Source organism: Ochotona curzoniae, unplaced genomic scaffold (assembly GCF_017591425.1).
Source record: "Ochotona curzoniae isolate NIBS_2020 unplaced genomic scaffold, NIBS_Ocur_1.0 contig_3332, whole genome shotgun sequence".
Taxonomy (NCBI): Eukaryota; Metazoa; Chordata; class Mammalia; order Lagomorpha; family Ochotonidae; genus Ochotona; species Ochotona curzoniae.
Genome location: NW_024465816.1, coordinates 4,867,389 through 4,886,889, shown reverse-complemented (window position 1 = coordinate 4,886,889; position 19,501 = coordinate 4,867,389). Strand labels below are relative to the sequence as shown.

Below are 19,501 nucleotides of genomic sequence, written 5' to 3'. Positions count from 1 at the left end.
AGCCTTCCAGGTTTGCATTAGCTGGGAAGCAGGTTGAGCAGCAGTTGCCAGGAATTGAACCCATTTATGTACTTTTATTTCTTTCTTTTGAAACTTTTGGTTTTGTTCTTTGCCTTTGCTCTTAGTCTCCAAGCTCTGTCATTTACTCTTTTCTTTTTCACTATTCACAATGCCCTTTGCTGATCTTAAGTGTCTCTATTGCTTCACCTACTTCCTTTGACATTTGACTTCCATATTTTTTTCCTCCCCTCTTAGTTCTCTGTACCCTAAATATTTCATGTGGATACTTCAAAAAGGTCACTGAAATATTAAATAAAAATAATATGCAATTTGCATGAACTTTTTGATGTACCCTCTGTTTCCAGCTTCATCTGTATTTCACAGGCCTTGTGTTTCAGTGCTTAAAATTAACATTTTCATACCTGTTCTTTGATTTGTGTACATCTGCATACACTCATTCACAGCTCTTTGCTCACTTGATATCCTTGTTATTGATTGATGTCACTAAGTGATTTGTCAATACTTGTTGATGCTTCTTTCCTTAGCTGCCACATCTTTCAGCTATTGAGATCTACTATTTATGCTGCTTTTTACTTGTCTTCACTTTTTTGTCTTTACTCTAAATTTACTCGGTTATAATTTAGATCCAAGATTGTTGTTGCTTTGAACTGTCATTGTGTTTTACCTGGTTTCTTACTTCTGATCTTACATTTTAAGTCACAGCATTATTATTTGATCTTTCTTCTCATCTTAGTCATCCTGTTTTGTAGGAGTTGTCCCCACTCCTTGATCTTGCTTCTGCTTCATGCTGTGGACATAGTGAACTACATACTGAAGTATGTGGAATACCATGAGAAGCAGCATATTTCTGCCATTGAACATACTGTTTAAGCTTCTGCATTGTTTGGTGCCCATCTCTAAACTCTGACTTAGCACATTTGTCTTTTGGATTCAGTTCAAGCATTTGATCTGATGAACGAACTAGACAGCATTAGATACTTGCTCACTTATCAGATTGTCCTAATTAATTGTTTATGCAGTTCAATATAGAGGAAAATAGCATGTGTCACATTGTGAGTACTTCATGTTTTGTTTGATACATGAATGATCTGATTCCTTGTGAGTGTGGTGTTGCATTGGGTTCAGATGCATTTTGTGTCTTAGAAATACCAAGCTGTGTATGTGCAATTCCTGTATTTTCTCCACTAAAGTAAATTTTATTGTATGAATGAACCTAAATTAATGATTATCGTCCTACACTATGGTTAACCTTACGATTTCATGTTTTATGGTCTTAATTTTTTCTTTGATGCTGTTTCATTGCAAAAATACCATTGTAGATGGTAGATGTGTTAAGCTTTGTCTCAAGATTTCTGGTTGAAAACAGTGCTTCTAAGTAATTCTGTTTACCTACTGTGTGTGCGAAGTGACAAATTGGGTTTACTGTTGTATAGTATGGATGGAAGATATGCATAGTTGTAGAAAATTAGTGTTAACTATATTAAATAATTCTTACCCCTCTGAAATACATAGATGGCATCAATTTTTTAAAATCTAATTGTTAAATTTTTTTAAGGGAAGGGTGATTTGGCAGTGAGCTTGGCCAAATGCTCTTTGACTGTTAATAAGATTATTGCTGTTAGAGCTGTTTGACATGCAAATAGCTTCAAATTTTTTTCAGTATCAGATGAGCAGTTCATCTGGTTTTGCTTTTAAATGCCTTGGATCTTCCAGATATGTCCTGACCTTTTCCCTTTCTCCTTTCCTTTTTCTTTCCTTTTCCCTTTCTTTCTCTTTCTTTTTAAAAAATGTGTACATTCTGCAGGTTTCATTTTAAATTGTTGTATGCATGATGTTCATTCCTGTAATACTCCATGCAGTGATGCTTTGCAGATAGAAGGGAAATGGAGAATAGTATCAAAGATTTCATAATTTACAAATCTTAACATATTCTTAAAAACTTTTTGATAAAAATTCTATAGTATACTTGTTGCAAAGAATCAAACACCACAGAAAAGTATGAAGAAGAGAGCAGAAATGTCCTCAGCCAGCTCAGTGACTGAGAAGTTGAGTGTATTTTGAATATAAATTTTAAATGGACCATATTTGGATACACTTGAAATAAAAGGAAATAGTAGCCTATTAAATTAGAAAGAATCATGTGGAAATATAAACTCCTGGGTTTTCATTAATCATTTCACTTGATTTTTTTATCCTCCTCTGTTCCTGTTTATTCTGTGTTGTTTATGAACACTGAAGACTAGTAAAAATAGATTTGAATAGGGCTGTCCTTTATCCATGGGTCTCATCTTTTTGCCTTTTTAGATCATTTTAGCTTGGCAGAAGAGTTTATCAGTCCTGCCTTTCTCCCTTGTGTTTGGCGCTTCTTTTCTCTGCTTTCTCAGATAATTCACTGTTCTTTGTTCTAGCAAGTCCACACACACAAATACATCACCTCTGTTATGGCTGTTTTCAGTTGGTCCTGACTGGCGGTACCCCTTAGTGCGTTCCAGAGAAGAAAGAGAAGTAGTACACATGGAAAGTTGGAGACCCTGTTTGGACAAAAGGAGATATTTACTATGCTGCCTTCCTAGTGAAAGTCAGGCAAAGACAGTAGAGACTTCCTTTTGACAACCTAATAGATTTCCACGATAAAGTCATCAAAACCTTTTCTGTTCTTCTTTGTCCTTGTTTTCCTGTTTTTCTTCTAGCTAAAATGCATTACGATTAACTGGAGTTTAAATAGGCTGGAGTCAAGTGAATCACTTGGGACAATATTGTTTAGTAAACCTGGGGCCGCTGATGGTCTTATTGAGGCACTTCTGCATGAGTACAAGTCATTGGAAAAATATTTAGGAAGAAGACTCTGATTTGATCTGGTGCTTCAAAGATAAATGCATTATCAAAAGGATTGTTAGTTATATATTTTTATCTCTTTAGGAAAGAGGCTTAGACAGAAAGCAAGAAATTCTGGATAGTCAATTTTGTTAGCAAGTAGTATGATTTGCTCATAAGGTGTTTGAAATGATATCTGCAGAAAACATCTCCACAAGTGAGTGTCTGATCTAACTGAAAAAGACTTGGCTAAAACTTAAGATGCAGTATGTAATTTAATATTTTGAAAATAGTACCTTTAGAGTTGTCTTTTGACCACCATGGAAGAACAGGCATTAGATATGCTTTCTCTTCAGAAGCAGCTGAAAGACCATAGCAAAATGCATGAAACAACAACTCTCCAGACATTGGCCATCAGGCAAGGAAGATAAGTAATCCCTGAGAGAAGAGATGCCAATAATCTTACCCAGCTCACAAATTGACTTTTCAGGCTTCATGCTAGGAGAGAGATCACATAGCCTGGTAATCTATGTAAATTGAAGATCCCAGATTGGAATCTCACAGTGGCTATGGAGTCATGGTCAGCAAGAAAAAGTACTGAAGAGGAGGGAGCTCATACACAGAACTCACGGGATTTGTAAAGGCATTCTCCTTGAATCTGTGGTTGAATATTGATCAGAGTCTATGAATAAGCAGACTTACTTGATGAACTGAAAAAAGAGATCTCCAAAAAGCCACAAGAAATGACTATCAGAGCTTTTACATCCAAATTTAGTTTCTGTTCTCACTAGCCAAAATAGAAAAGTCCTAATTTATGAAGCATCAAGTAGGGACTACTCAATGACAGGGCCAACTTCGGTTTAGAATAAACACTTCCCTCATCTCTGCTAATATATTTAAAAGCAAAATCCCAAAGGATTTTCAGTTTACAGTGATGAAAAAAGGTCAGGAATATTTGCAAGAATATGTCTCCTACCAAAAAATGTTTGTCAAATAGTAAAAAATCACCAGATAAATGATAGGAAAATAAAACCCTTAATGAAAAGATATAATTAGGAATTACCAAGAAATTATGCAGAAATAGTATATAAAATATTGAAAGTTATAACCATATTTTGGATGGTTTTTAAAAAGATTTATTTATTTTTATTGCAAAGTCCGATATAAAGAGAGAAGGAGAGACCGAAAGATCTTCCGTCCAATGATTCACTCCCCAAGTGACTGCAACGGCCAGTACTGTGCCAATCTGAAGCCGGGAACCAGGGGCTCTTCCAGGTCTCCACGCAGGTGCAGGGTCCCAAGACTATGGACCATCCTTGACTACTTTCCCAGGCCACAAGCAGGGAGCTGGATGGAAAGCGGGGTCACCAGGATTAGAACCGGCGACCATATGGGATCCCAACGCGTTCAAGGCGAGGACTTTAGCTGCAGACCATGGCGCCGGACCCCATATTTTGGATGTTTAAGAAACAAGGTCAGATAGGAGTATATGCTTAAAAATCCTAGTCAAATTTTAAAAATCACAGCATTTGAAATGAACTATAGTAGATGTGATTCGTGGCAGGTCAGTCAGGCTTCGCAGAAGATAAGAATGATGCATTTGAATGCATAGCAATAGAGAATGTTCATGAAAAACCGTATGGAAAAAAAGAAGCTGTGATGCACTATCAAGTAGCCAAATGTTCTTGCAGTTGGAATCCCTAAAGAGTTGTGTGTGTGGGATATACAGAAAGAAAAACAATGGTGAGCAAATATTTTCCAAATTTGATGAAACTTATATACCCAGAGTCCAAAGGATAAAATAAGAATCTTCAAGAAAACTGCACCAAGAAACATCAAAGACGCAATCTCAGATAAAAGACATTATTTCTTGAGAAATAGATAAGTAGCAACTTTCTTTATGGAAGTAATACAAGCCAGATGACAGTGAGCAGTCTTTACAATACAGGAAGAAAATAACTAGAATTCTGTTTTTGAATGTTCCTTTGCAAAAATGTCACATGAATGTGTATACAGACTGAGAAAATGTAAATTAGAAATTTAATTGAGTTAAAATTATTGCATCAAAGTTAATTTCTTGGTTTTGCGAATATACTAGTGTTATATTTAGTGAAAAATCATTGAAGGTACCACTTATATGAAAAACATTAAGTAAAACACTTTGAGACATAGAAAATTAATTCATCATTGGCAGATAAATACTTCAGTAAACATTAAAAGACATACTTTTGGCAGAAAGGAAATTATACCCTATGGGAATATACATGTATACAGAGGAATAAAACAGAAGGAACAGTAAGTATGAGAGTTTTCTCTTACCTTTTATGTCTCTTTGAAAGATAATTGACCATTTAAAGCAAGAATACGACTGTAGCAAAATGTCTTGAGAAGAAATGAAATAATAATATTGTGAGCCTCTTATGCCTTGTGTAAAGTGATAAAGATGTGCTTTAAAACCAAAGGCAGCTACTACCAGAACAGAACATTACAGCTCATGAGTTAAGAAAGGAGATAAAATGAAATGATAGAAATATGATTAAAGATGGACAAAAAGAAAAAAAGCAGGAAAGAAAAAATACAGAGAAACAAAGGACAACTGGACAAATAGAAAACAGCAAAATGGTAGCTTAAGCCCAGTCGCTGGTCATGCTGGGTATAAGTTTGCTTGGCATTGATCATAGGCAGATTTTCAAATTGAGTTTTAAAAAGCTGTAAGATTCAACTAAATAATCTGGCAAGAAACCAGTCTTCAAGATAACAAGGTTAAAAATACCATGCTATTCAGTAGAAAGCTGGCATTGCTGTTTAGATTTCAGAGAAGGCAGCATTGCCAGAGATAAAGTAGGCAATTTGTCTATGGGAACATCACATCAAGGACATGGAAGGTTTGTTGAAAACCACCTGGCTTTACTGGTGGATTCTCCCAGATGTATATGCAAGAAGTAATGCAGATTCTACATGAACATTCCCCAAAAACAAATTGATGGGAATATGTCCCAACTTTGTGAGCTTATTATTGTGACGTAAAAAATTAGAAACACAAAACACCCAAGGATGATTATACTTAGATGTAGAAATTTATGAAATGATATCAAATCAAACAATCCAGTAAATATATAGAAACGATAGTATATATCTTTTTTTTAAAAAGATTTACTTATTTTTATTGGAAAGGTAGATACACAGAGGAGAGACAGAAAGATCTTCCATCCGATGGTTCACTCCCCAAGTGGCCACAATGGCTAGAGCTGAGCCAATCTGAAGCCAGGAGCCCAGAGCCTCTTCCGATTCTCCCACATGGGTACAGGTTCCCAAAGCTTTGGGCCATTCGGGACTACTTTCCCAGGCCACAGGCATGAAGCTGGATGGGAAGTGAGGCTGCCGGGATTAGAACCGGCACCCATATGGGATCCCAGCGCATTCAAGGCAAGGACTTTAACTGTAGACTATCATGCCAGGCCCTGAAACGATAGTGTAAATTAGGAAGTAGAGTTTATCTCATCTCATTAATTCAGGGTTGCTTAGGTTTTATAAAAAAATTTTTTTAATGAATTAAGGGTGACAATTAACCAAAGTCATAAGATCATCTCAGTGGAGAAGAAACGTTTGCTAAAATCTGACTCACATGCCAATTAAAGATCCTTGTTAGTAGCAAATTGATGCAACCCATATTGAGGTACCTGAAATTGAGTCCTGGCTCCCACTTCTGATTCTGGCTTCTTGCTAATAAAAAAAACTCAGTGATGGTTGAAGTAATGTATTTTTACCACCATGTGGGAGATCTGCCTTGAGTTCATAGCTCCCAGCTTCAGCTCCAACGTGGGACCACTGTGGGCACTTGGCAATGAACCAGTGTGGGGAAACTCAGTGTTTGTCTCTCAAACCAGATTCTCAGTAGACTAGAAATACAAGGCAGTATCCTCAATCTGAAACAATGCATCTATCAAAATCAACCTATAGCTAACATAATATTTATTGATGAAAAGCAATGCGTTTCTCTCTTGATATCAGAAGTGAAGGAATATATTTTTTTTCACCACTTCTTGTTAGCATTTTACTGCATGTGCTAGTGTACTAAGGCCAGAAGGAAAAAAATATATACTGGTGGAATAGAAATAAGTGAAAGTGTACATTTTTTAGGGATTATGTAGAAAAAATGGTAAAATGTGTTAAAAAAAATTTCTGTGAAATCAAATTAAAAAGAAAATTCTTGTCCAAATTTCTAGAACCTGTGTGTTGCATCTTATCTGGTAAAGGGGCCTTTATTGATCTAGTTAAAGATACTGAGATTGTCCTGGATTGTTCACTGGGCCTCAAATCCTTGTACCATAATTTTAAATTGTTTTCTGTTTTCATTTGGCATAAACTTTTTTTTCATCTAATTTTTATTGATGTGCTGTTTGTGCTGTTATAGCTACTCAGTCTCTTAAGGATATCTTTGCAATTGTAAAATATTCTGCTTCTGTTGGAATCCTCAGAATATTAAATACTGAATTTTTAAAAAAATAACCTATTTGAAATATTATGACAGTAGAGAAGTGCAAAATTGCATTAAACTTGATTTTAAAACTTCATCTTCGTCATTCCACACTTTGAAATTATTTGGGACATCTGGATTTTAAAATGTTATTGGATTATGATGGTAATAATTAAAACTACAGTAGCTTTTCAGTTAAAGGTAAACACTGTGTCTAAATGATGTATTTCTTCAAACTTGAAGTACTCACAGGTAAACCAGACTCCGAGATTACCAACTAGAAAGGATACTAATGCAGACCTCCATTTTTTTCCATTTATTTACAGTTCGCTGTTTGATGGATTTTTGACATCTGATAATTGGCTATGTAAATTACATAGTTACATAAAATGATTTGTTGAAGAATTAATAGACTTGCTGTGTCTCTTTATCCTTAATAGTATTAAAGAAAAGTACCGATTTTATTATTGGGAGCAAGCGTTGACATCAGCTGGATCAGGCTGCAAGTGCCTGCAACAGCTGGGTCTAGGCCAAACCTAGACTCCAATCCAGGGGTCTGCACCTCCAGCCTGTCCCCCACACGGGCGGCAGGGACTCGCCTACCTGAACCAAAACTTGCTGTCTCCCAGAATGCATGCTGGCTAGAAGTTGGATTCACAGTGCAGCCAGGATTTGAACCAGGCACTCTGAAATAGCCTGGAGCCATCTCTTCCGAAATCTTAACTGCTGTTCCTACCCTTTTAGGGTCGCATTAAAACAGACTTCCAAATGATTTAAAATAAATGGGCCTTGTAAGTAGGAATTACTATGCCAGTGAAATGCCTTGATTGTCTTCTGTTTCAGAAGTTAGTAAATTGGTCATCTAATTAAGAGGATGTACTACTAATTCTGAAAAGTTTAGAATTTGGAAGGCTTTTAAAAATACACTGGAGGTTATGAAAGATAATCTGTTATTTTTGGAAAATCTATTTTTGCTGATGCCTGATTTTGTCCAGGCCTGAAGTCTTGGCTGTGACAGTAACAGATGTTCCATTCTGTATTTCTAGTATATTTTAATTTTACCTCAGATTTATCATTGCTTCTATATTTTATCACTTTTAGTTGTCTCATAGCTGCTATAGTATCATTTGTTTTAGGATTTACAATTAAGTTGTATTTCTTGCCTTCCCATTCTAGCGTTGTGAACTTTGTCTTTAAAGTTCCAAGTGCCATTCGTATCAAATAAGCTTCTTCAGGTTTTATTGAAATTAGTCCATCATTTTATTTTCTGCCTCCTTTGGACAAAATGTAGACTTTATGAATTAATGATATATTCAGTGTCACAGGTAGTAGGGGATACTGGCATAGACATTGGGCCCCCACTCAGTTTTCCTTGGATTCATTTTTGCCTTGTTTTTAGGTGTTTATGTTGATTGTGTTAAATTTATGGTGTCATCTTATTGGGGAAATAGTTGAGTATTGAATAAAAGGGAAATGATTAATTTTGGGAAAAAGGCAGTTTTGACCTTTATCCTGGTGGAAGTGATAACAGATATTAAAATTGAAACTTGTTGCTCAGTTTTGAGGTGGTATTGACCTCCCAGTTCTCTAAAATATGTTAGAATACTTTAAAAATAATGCATGCTTGATAATAAAGCCACATTTTATGTTACTGAGATTTTATTCTGCAAATGAAAGCATCAGAATCTTCAAATCTGTCAGACCTTCAAGCAAGATATTTAATCATACCACACAAACTGTGTAAAGTGAAAGCACTTATAAATTCAGTAAATGATGTTACTCAGTAAATAAAGTGCTGTGGAATAATACCTAGTAAAGTCAATGTCTTTTTTTGGGCTTAAAGTGTGTTAACTTAATATATTTGATTTTTAAATAGACACCAAATCCTACTGCAAGCGAGTTTATTCCTAAAGGAGGATCAACCTCCAGGCTGAGTAACGTGTCCCAGTCAAATATGTCTGCCTTCTCTCAAGTTTTCTCTCACCCATCCATGGGCAACCCCGCTGCTGCTGGATTAGCACCAGGTAAGTTGAGTAACTATTTCCAGTGAGTTCCAGATAGTAAACCTGTAAGCACGCTTTGCTGTTAATGTATCAGCACTGCAATTATATATTTGAGTGACTCATTTCAGCACATTAATGAGATTTATTGCTCCGAATTTTGATGCCTTAGCCTAAAATATATGGCTGAGAATCTTAAAGCAAAACTTAAATATGAGTAAAAATATGTAAGGATTTTTGAAAGCACAAAAATAGGGGAGAAATGGTTATTTAATAGAAAATTTGAATTTTAGTATTTCTTTTGAAAAGATAATATTGCTATTTCAATCAAAAAACGTTTGTAAAGGCATGAGAAGTAGATGGAATACAGATTCTAAATAAATTCTTAGATGTAGTCTTTGCTCTTATCAGTGCTGTAGTAGTAATTTACAATTGGATGAAGTGTTCTAAATGATGGTAGAGAAAAACGTGAGCCATATAAGAGAAGATTACAAATGGGGAAAATTCATTTTCTATCCTTTTTTTGTAAGCACAATTGTGATGCAGGAGAGTTTGAGCAAACATACTCATCCTGTAGGTAGCTGTAGTTCCAAGTGACCCTTTTATAGAGTTGTCATTCTGAAATGCTTCTCTTTTTAAACTAGTGCGTATTTCTTACTTATACATACTTCTTGCTATAAATAAACATTTAACAAAAAGTAAAGAAAAATTCTTCACTATGTAGCATCACCAGTTGTCAGTACTATTATTCTGATTCTGAAAGTCAGGTATGCAGCTGTGTGAAATTTGGAGTTAGTATTAGCAGATTGTGTTGCATCTGTAACATTTAACATTTTTCAACTGCACAGATGTGCAGTTTGTATAACCTATACTTTTAGATAATTGGATACTTCAAAAACTAACAAGAAATATGTGTTCACTAAAACAAAGCCAAAAGATCTCTCTATATTAACCTGGAACTAGTATTGGGTTCAGGACTTATGCTAGTGGGTAAAATAAATGTTGGTTTTGATAGTGACTTCTAAACCAAGGATCTTTTGGGGGGAGAGGAATGGCAGAAGATAAAGATAATACTGTGGAATGGAACATGTGCTTTAGCTTATAAAATATCACAAGTAGTTACAACTTGAACAAATTTGCTGTTGTCTAGAATTTTGTCCTGCTTCTCTCTCCTATCATTTTCTCTCCTTTAGCCTTTCATCCTGTCCTCTTTCCCACCTTCTTCTCTTACTTGGCGCCCCCCCCCCCAATCATTTCCTCTACTTTGAGTCTTTTCAGGTTCAGTTAAATTTATGATCATTTTCCCTTTTTCCCTAGAGTGGGGTCAGAATTGACTATGGTAGTCTAAAAGTTTTACTTGTAAGTAACTTAGTGCTATGATTTTTCTCTCTTTGAGATATGTTCACACTGTTTATTAGAGTATAATTTTATTCTTAACTATATATCTGAAATTTTTTAGACATTGTAAGTCTGAGTATTACTATAATTTAACTTGATATGTTAACTTACACAATATCCATGATAATGGCTGAACAGAAAACTGGCTTGTTATTAATTCAGTGTCAATTCAATTCATACATATCCTTCTTTGTATTAGAAGTAAATATTTGTTTATATATGATTGTATAAACAGGTTAGTTCCAATTTGCATTTTAGAAATGTAGCCATTTAAAATATTGAGTAGTTAAAATGTTAAAGAAAATTTTTAGTGCTTGTATGCTACTTAAAAACCCATTACGTAGGATTTGTTTAAACTTTGGTAGATACTTCTTTGTAACTAGGTGTTTCATTGTCCCAATTGGCTATCACATCTTGTTTAAAGTAAAATTGATTTAAGAATGAAAGTAATCGACAGCTTTTACATAACTCTAATATTAAGGTGGCCATTCTACTTAAAGATGAAAATAATCACTCTGGAACCATTGGAAATAAATTAATGAATTATATTAAATGTACTCCTGGATTCTCTTTATTATTTTATTACTTTATTATTTTTGAATGAAGTATTTTTCATTCAAATGGCAGCAGTTATTCTAAAATATTTTCCAAAAATATAGGATTAATGGATGTTCTTACATTTATTATTCCTTTTTTGTTTAGTTAATGGCTTAACACTCTGGAGATAAGCAAGATATGATTCATGTCTGCCTTATTTTTAGAACACTGTTTTATCACTTTCTTGCCTTCCGGCATTCTTACCCACAAACTTTACTGTCTTTCAAGGTCTTGAAAAGGTTCTTTTACCTAAAGATGATGGAATAAATAAAATTCTAGTTTCGCTAACTTAGTGGTGATTTCATTTATATTTGATTTTTTTTCTTGTTTTCTATTGGCATAACTGTTTTGTAATTTGGAGTTACATATTTTTATTTCCTTTTTCTAAAAAAATTCTGTTCCCGAAACTGTTGACCCCGAAAACATGTCATATATGAAAAATATGTTCTTTGGGGCTTACATAGACTAATACCATTTTCATTATACAGAAATAAGCAGATATCAATATATTTTTTGACCAGACCTGTAAATATATTCAAGCTAAGTTGAGTGGGTATTCAAATTTTAGATTCCTTGCAGTTATAAAGAACCAAATGCATAATGCCTAGCGTAAAGTTGACCTTCATTGAATCAGTTTTTTTTTTTTTAATTTAAGATTTATTTATATGAAAGTCAGTTATATAAGAGAAGGAGAGAGTCAGTCAGAGAGGAATTTTCTGTCCTCTGGTTTACTCTCCAAATGGCTGCTATGACCTTAGCTAAGCCAGGTAAAACTGCTAAGACATAGGATGTGCTTCCAGGTCTCCCACATGGGTGGCATGGGCCCAGGTACTTGCATATCTTCTGCTCCCCTCCCACTCACATTAGCAAGAAGCTGATTGGAAGTGGAGCAGCTGCATCACAGGAGGCAGTTTAACCTGTTACATCACAATTCTAGCACCTTCAGATTTTTTTTTTATTATTACGATTTGTTTGTTTTGCCTGAAAGAGTTATATAGAGAGATCTTCCATCCACTAGTTCACTGCCCAAATGGTGGCAGCTTCCAGAGCTGGGCTGATTTGAAGCTGAGAGCCAGGAGCTGCTTCTGGGTCTCCCGAGTGGGTCTACAGGCCCAAGGTCTTTGGTCATATTCTGCTGCTTTTTTTGGTCATTAACAAAGAAGCAGATCAGAAGAGAAGCAGTTGGAGCTCCAGCTGGTGCCACATGGGATGCTGTTGCCACAGGGGAATGATTAACTTGCCATGTCGCTGCACTGAACCCTCAGATTTCTTTTCTAAAATTTGTTTTGATCCTTTAAGGATAATGCAGATTATTATTATTATTTTTTTTAATTTGTATGCTGGAAGTAAAATTTTATACATAAGTTATTAGATTTAAAAGGCAATAAAAAGTATTAAGAGAGTGTGACATTTGTTTGTATTGAGTTGTACTCATAGCCATTTTATTCTATTTGAAGTTAAGATGTCAACCACCTGTGGACTTAATGATATTTTTTGCCCATTTGCAGTATGAACAATCGCTAAATTTACAAGTTTCTTTTGAGGTTGTAGTTAATTTTATTTGAAAGGCAGAGATAGAGAAAGTGAGGTAGAGAGGTCTTCAACTCAGCTACTCTTTGACTCCCCAAATGGCCACAAAGGTCAGAGCTTAGCCTGTTTGAAGCCAGGAGCTTCTTCTAGGTCTCTTACTTAGGTGCAAGGATCTAAGGACTTCAGTCCTTCTCGACTGCTTTTTATCATACGCTCAGCAATATTGGCTTCCACAGTGTTTTATGATATGTTTAAGTGACAGATAGTATAAAGACATGTTTATATTATTATGTGAGCAGAAAAATTTTAAAATATACTTACAAATGAAGTTATGACTGCACTAAGAAAATGAGATGACAGTTTAAAGATTTATTTATTTTTTTACACAGTCAGACATACAAAGAGGAGGAGAGACAGAGAGGAAGATCTTCCGTCTGATGATTCAGCTCCCAAGTGAGCACAACGGCCAGTGCTGTGCCGAGCCAAAGCTGGGAGCCAGGAACCTCTTTCGGGTCTCCCACGTGGGGACAGGGTCCCAAGGCTTTGGGCCTTCCTCAGCTGCTTTCCCAGGCCACAGGCAGGCAGCTGGATGGGAAGTGGAGCTGCCGGGATTAGAACCGGGACCCACATGGGATCCTGGCGCATTCAAGGCCGGGACTTTAGCTGCTAAGCCACGGAACTGGGCCCGAGATGACAGCTTATACTCTAACATTTGGTGCTATCAAAAAAAAACTTATAAATTAAAAAACTTATGAAAAACCAGAATTTTTTGCAAGCATATCTCAACATTAGACTTAATAAATGAAATCTTAGTATACTTTAATTACCTCAATACTAACAAATTCACAGCACCACCCTATGTAATGGGTGTGATTTTCAGAGAGAGAGCGTTAGGAGCAAAATACATTTTTGAGTAACATTCTGATTATGTCTGGCTTTCATGTACAGTTCATGAGTCAGGATGCCTGACACTTTGACTCAATTGGAGAAATAAGTTTTAAACAAAATGGGAAGGTAATTCAAATGTTTGTCGAAAATGTGCAGTATAGAAAAATATAAGGAATTAACAAAAAGATCTTTTACTTTAGAATTAGCTTACCAAAAGGATGCCATTTTTTTCTATTAACTCTGTATTTACCCTTATATTTATGCACCGAGTCAAGTTTTTCAAATGCCGATCGTCATTTTTTAAAAACAGTGACCAATAATTTATTACATAGTCTGAATTTGATGGTACTAAAATTAATAGTTAAAATTGTCCAGTCATTGTATTTATTTTTCATTTAAGGGAAGGTTTATGGGGAAAGGAGAAAGACAATTAATAGGGGAAATAAATCTTATTCTGTATTGTTGTTCCATCATATCAAAAAAATTTTAAAGTGTGGCAGATGATTTAAGAAATTATTGCTTGCTATGTTGATATCTTTTTACTTTTAGATTTCTATTCTAAACAAAATAAAATTTTGTGATTCATTATCTTTATGTCATAAAATACATATGAGGAAGCTGAGGCTTGTTTAGTTTGCATTGACTTTGGGTAAGATGATAATGTGAGATTGATTATCAGTGTGATTGGAAGCTTTGGGATTTACAGAGTACTCCTGCGACATGGTCATCTAACATTCGCTTAGGGTAATGAAGTGTTAGCTAGCTTTTCTATAGTGGCCCAATAGTCAGGTAAAAAGTTGGAATATAAGTAAAAGTTCTGTCTTATGCTGAACGTAAGTTCTTTACCACTCATACATCTTTGTTTTCTTTCTGTTGAGTGGAACAAGCACACATTTTCTATTTGGAATGCCCTGTGAGGTTTTCAGATTAGTTCTCTCTCTCTGTGTATGTTCCTACAGCTGATCCATTTGTAGAAGTGAAATCAAGAGAGTTTAGGGTAAACTGGAGAAAATGTTATTAAAATTGATAAGTTTACAGGTCAAAGATTGTAAGGCCTTATATGTCATCGAGACTGAAACATAAATGTGAATGAAGCACAGACGCCTTACCTAACTGTATTGTTACTCTGAAATGTAGGTATGAGTATAACTTGAACCACCAGGGTGCGTCTGTGAGCATGTAGGTAGTTAATTGAATTCATATTTATTTGCCATCTACATTATGTCATTCAAAGCCTAAAACTATAAATTATTGCTTTAAACTCTGGTCTTTAATGATATCATTTAATGAACATAAAAATTAATAAAGCATTTAGCTCTTAAATATCACCATGTTTAGTATAATGTTATTCAACAAGGTTTTTTGTAATTATTTTTTTAAGTTTACCATTAATTCAAATTTGTGGGGTGGGCAGATAGTTCTGTCACAAATTTATTTTGATATTTCAGTGCACACTTTGTGGTCAGTAGAGGCAGTTTAGCTTTAAAATATTATTTGCATTGTTTTAAGTATTAATCTAGACTTTTTGAGCACATTGCAAACTTGTTTTAAAAAGGTGCATTACATTTCTTTTGTAGCACGTTTAGGCATAACTGATAATTAAATGCTTACCCTTATTAAAGTTTTTTTTTGAAAATCATTTTATAATTGGTGGGTATTTCTTAAACACAGTAAATTTTAATGATTCAGTAAACATCTCTGAAGAACTAAAATTACAAATGTTTAACAAGTAGTATATAAATGAATAATAATAGTTAAATGAGGAGCAGAAATGTGCCTGTTAATTGCTCAAAACTAGAGTTGCTGTGTGTTTGAGGTGCTAAAACATTTTTACAACCAGTTTTAAAGTATTTGTTTAAGTATTATTTTTAAATTGCCTGTTTCCATTTTTTTATAACTACTTTGTTTTTCAGGTAAATTCATCAGACCCACTCAAACATTTCCACCTTCTCTAGTTTGGGAGTTGCTTTGTACATTAAAAAATAACAAAAATAATAGTTAATTACCTATTACAGTTCAGAACAAGAGTCCCCAAGGTGTTTGTGAAGATGACCTTGTCATTGTGCCATAGTGTTGAGTTTATCCTGGAAGAGGGTTGGTTTGGGAATGTATGTATATAGATCGAGATTCAGCTGTCCCAGGGAAGTGTACTAACAGTAGAATCATAGAACCAAACTGGTGTTTGGGAGTGCCTGCGGGCCATATTCCCTTGCCAGTGAGGAATTTCAGGCTACTGAGGCGAGACGTTTGTGGCGCAGAGGGGGATGTGGCTGCTGCAGCTGGCTTGGAGACCTGTCAGGTAAGGTTTAAGTAGCTGCTGGTAGATGCCAGTCATCTGCTAGTTGGGGAATCCCTGGTTAATTTAATGCGTCCTGTTAGGTTTGAGAATTCCTATTTTGGGCTTCCTATTTAAATCCCGTTGTCTTTGCTATCTTATCCCATAGTTCGGGCATAGGGGCTGAATGGGAGTGGGTAGGAGTTCTCGTCACCTATTTAGGATGTAGATTTACTGTTCTACAGTTGCTGTTCTGTGGACCATTTTCTTTGGATTATAATCCCATTTTATTTAGAACATGGTGCTAGTTTTCCTACTAAAGTAATTATGTGGTTTTTAGTATACACTTGATTTTTGTGTTTTGGTGTCTTCATTATGAGAAGATAATAGTTTGTGATTTTTAAAAGTCATTCTCATCTACCATTCTGTTTTGTGATGTGGAGCTATAGAGATAGTAATAAGTGAACACAGACAATAATGAACAGTGATGAGAAGTTGAAAGAAGAGTATACTTTGTACTGGACTTTAAAAGGATTTTTAAAAGCCATTTAGGATTGCTGGATGAGTCTCCTTAGGTAAAGGTGTGCAGCATGAGATCAGAATGTGGTACCTGGAAGAGGGCATCTTCCAGGGTGGCCAGGCCTCTTGGATTGAACAGGTTGAAAGCTGCAAGCTTTCATTTCTTTTTCTTTTCACTTCTTGCTTTGGCTGAGCAGGGCCTAGCGCATTCCAGGTAGTCATGGGTGGTGGAGTTAGGGCTAGTATTCATATGAATATATTTTCTGTGCTGTGTGTTTGTGTCTGTTTAGGATGCATTGTTATTGAATCAATGAATGATTGGATGGTTACAGTCATTTTTGTTATTTGAATTATCACTTGATCTTGGCTTTTGTGAGCAATCTTTACTTGCTCTTTTTGTCTTCCATATGTAGTTACTCTCCAGTAGGGGAAGGATTTTTCATAGGAAATAAGTTACAGTTACAGCCTTTTACAAGCTTGTATTTATTTGAGAGGTAGAGAGGGTGAGCTTTCCTGTAGTTGTTCAGTACTGAAGTACTGAAATGCCTGCAGTAGTCATGGGTAGGCTTGGCTGAAGCCAAGAGCTCAATGTTTTCTGCAGGCCTCCAAATGGCAGCAAGTGACCCAGCTGCCTGAACAACCACTGCTGCCTTCCAGGATCCATGTTAACAGTAAGATATAATTATGAATGGACCTCGAACTTGAACTCAGGCACTATACATGGAATGCAGGTTGCCCACGCGGAGTCTTCATTGCTAGGTAAAATGCTTCCCTCCCCCTAATAAACACCCTTTTAAATTTCCATTGTAAGCATGTAAATCCTTTCATCTGGAGCCAGATGTGTACTGAATGTGATGGTATGTTTATTTCTGGAATCTTAGTCAAAATTTTGTATTATATTAATTTTTATGAACCCTTTTTCATATTTTATGTGATTGTCCAAATTTTAGAGTGCTATTCCTGTGAATAGTAAGTAATAGCTAATAGTTACTTTAGGGGAGTTGTGTACCTTTATTAAGACGAGTATAGATGAGTTGGATGTTAACAGATTTTTAGGCATCACCTGCTCTCTAAGTTGTCATAATCTTGCCAGCTACCGTTTTTTAATTGGTGGTGGGTAAAACTCCTGAAACAAATTGATTGCTAGTGAAATGGTCTAATGTGGAAAAGATTCTTAACGTTTGTGTCAGTTAAGGGAAGGCATTCTGGTTAGCTGGGTCCTGACTCCACTGCTTCTCAGCATGTTTGGAGAAGTTGTGGGACTGAAAGCCTGTATGAACCAAGCATTAAAGTTGTCTGGACGTTTCTTCTATGATGACGGTTGGTCATAATCTGGACTTCCACTGTTTTAGGCAGCTAAATTGCATTTCTCAGTCTAATTTAGATGGGCAATATCTCATTTACAGCTGTTTGTCTACTTTGAATCTTGTCACTGAAGGAGCTGCAATAACTGACTTTTGCAGTATCGAGAAATAATTCTAGCATACTATTTGTTATATCACAAGATCATAGTTTTTTACTTGTGAGAAATTTGTATTTGTCCATTTTTCCTTATAAAGGCTGCAGAAAGTTACAGTGCCTTCTTGTTTCAGAGTGTCCTTTAAAAAGCTTTGATGAAGGGCCCTGTGCAATAGTCTGGTGGCTAAATCCTCGCCTGTATCTGCTGGGATCCCATATGTGTGCCAGATTATGCCATGGCTGCTCTGCTTCTCATCCAGCTCAATGTTTGTGGCCTGGGAAAGCAGTAGAGGATGCCCAGGGCCTTCAAACCCTACACCCACCTGGGAGACCCGGAAGAAGCTCCTGGCTTCTGGCTTTAATCGGCTCAGTCCTGGCCACTGTGGCCACTTGTGGAGTGAATCAGCTTTCATTCTGAATCTCATTCTCTCGGTATATTTGATTTTCCAAGTAAAAACCAACAATAAAATAAAAACAAAGAACTTTGAAGGCTTATGCTCAGCTATGTCTCTGTAATTATATTGAATGAAAATAACTGGATAGACTTTAGGATTTAGAATTGATACAGTATTGTTAATTTCTTAGAATCTTTATACTTTTGATTAACCTTTGTTGTGCCTTAAAGTGGTGCTTTGGATGACCATATATAGGGAAGCTTAGTTAAGACAATTTTAAATTTATATTAACTAATTATTAAGGACTTTTTTTTAAAAAGATTTATTTCTTTTTATTGGAAAGGCAGATATACAGAGAGGAGGGGAGAGACAGAGAGGAAGATCTTCCGTCCGATGATTCAACCCCCAAGCGGCCACAACGGTTGGGGCTGAGCCAATCCGAAGCCAGGAGCCAGAAACTTCCTCTGGGTCTCCCACATGGGTGCAGGATCCCAAGGCTATGGGCTGTCCTCGACTGCTTTCCCAGGCCACAAGCAAGGAGCTGGATGGGAAGCAGGGCTGCTGGGATTAGGACCAACGCCCATATGGGATCCCGGCACATGCAAGGCGAGGACCTTTACCATTGCGGCATCACGCCGGGCCCACAATAAAAATTTAAATTATGTTAAATCGGAGTGCTCACTGTGTTCAGCTTCTTGCTAATGTGCTTGGGAAAACAGCAGAGACTGCTTGGGTGCTCTGCTTGGGTGCTCAGGCACCTGGTACCCACATGGACAAAAGAATGGAATTGTTGGCTCCTGGCTTCTTCTTGACCCCACCCTCCCTGTGTGGCACCCTACCTGGGGGAGTGGTCAGTGGGCGGGACATCTGTCCATTTCTGTGTATCTCCCTCCCTTTCCATCTCTGTCACTCTGCCCATCAAATAACAAGTATTTGAAAAAAAAAATTGTTAGATGACTTTAGTTTGTTAGATTGAAAAAAATTGTTAGAGTGAAAAACTTGTCTTAGAGCAAGTTTATTTATAGTGGAGAAAGTTTATTAGTTTGAGTGAATAACATTTGTTTATAACCAGTTATCCTTCAAAAATTTGTTCTTTTTGCCCAGAATGTTACATTTTTTTATATTATAC

The 19,501-nt window shown here is 36.0% G+C and overlaps 1 protein-coding gene across 4 annotated transcripts in view; it reads left to right on the top strand.

The window, feature by feature from the left end:
* Positions 1-19,501, top strand: part of PAN3 (poly(A) specific ribonuclease subunit PAN3) — a 129,646-nt gene that overhangs the window by 51,626 nt on the left and 58,519 nt on the right. For 3 of the 4 annotated variants that reach the window (XR_005883836.1, XM_040979851.1, XM_040979850.1), the window contains one exon: positions 9,189-9,336. Coding sequence is in view for 2 of the 4 variants with exons in the window: in XM_040979851.1 (XP_040835785.1) it covers positions 9,189-9,336 (148 nt within the window). In the remaining 2 variants the exon portion in view is untranslated. Of the gene's footprint in view, positions 1-9,188; positions 9,337-19,501 lie in introns of those variants that run through there. The other variant, XM_040979852.1, reaches the window with a different exon arrangement.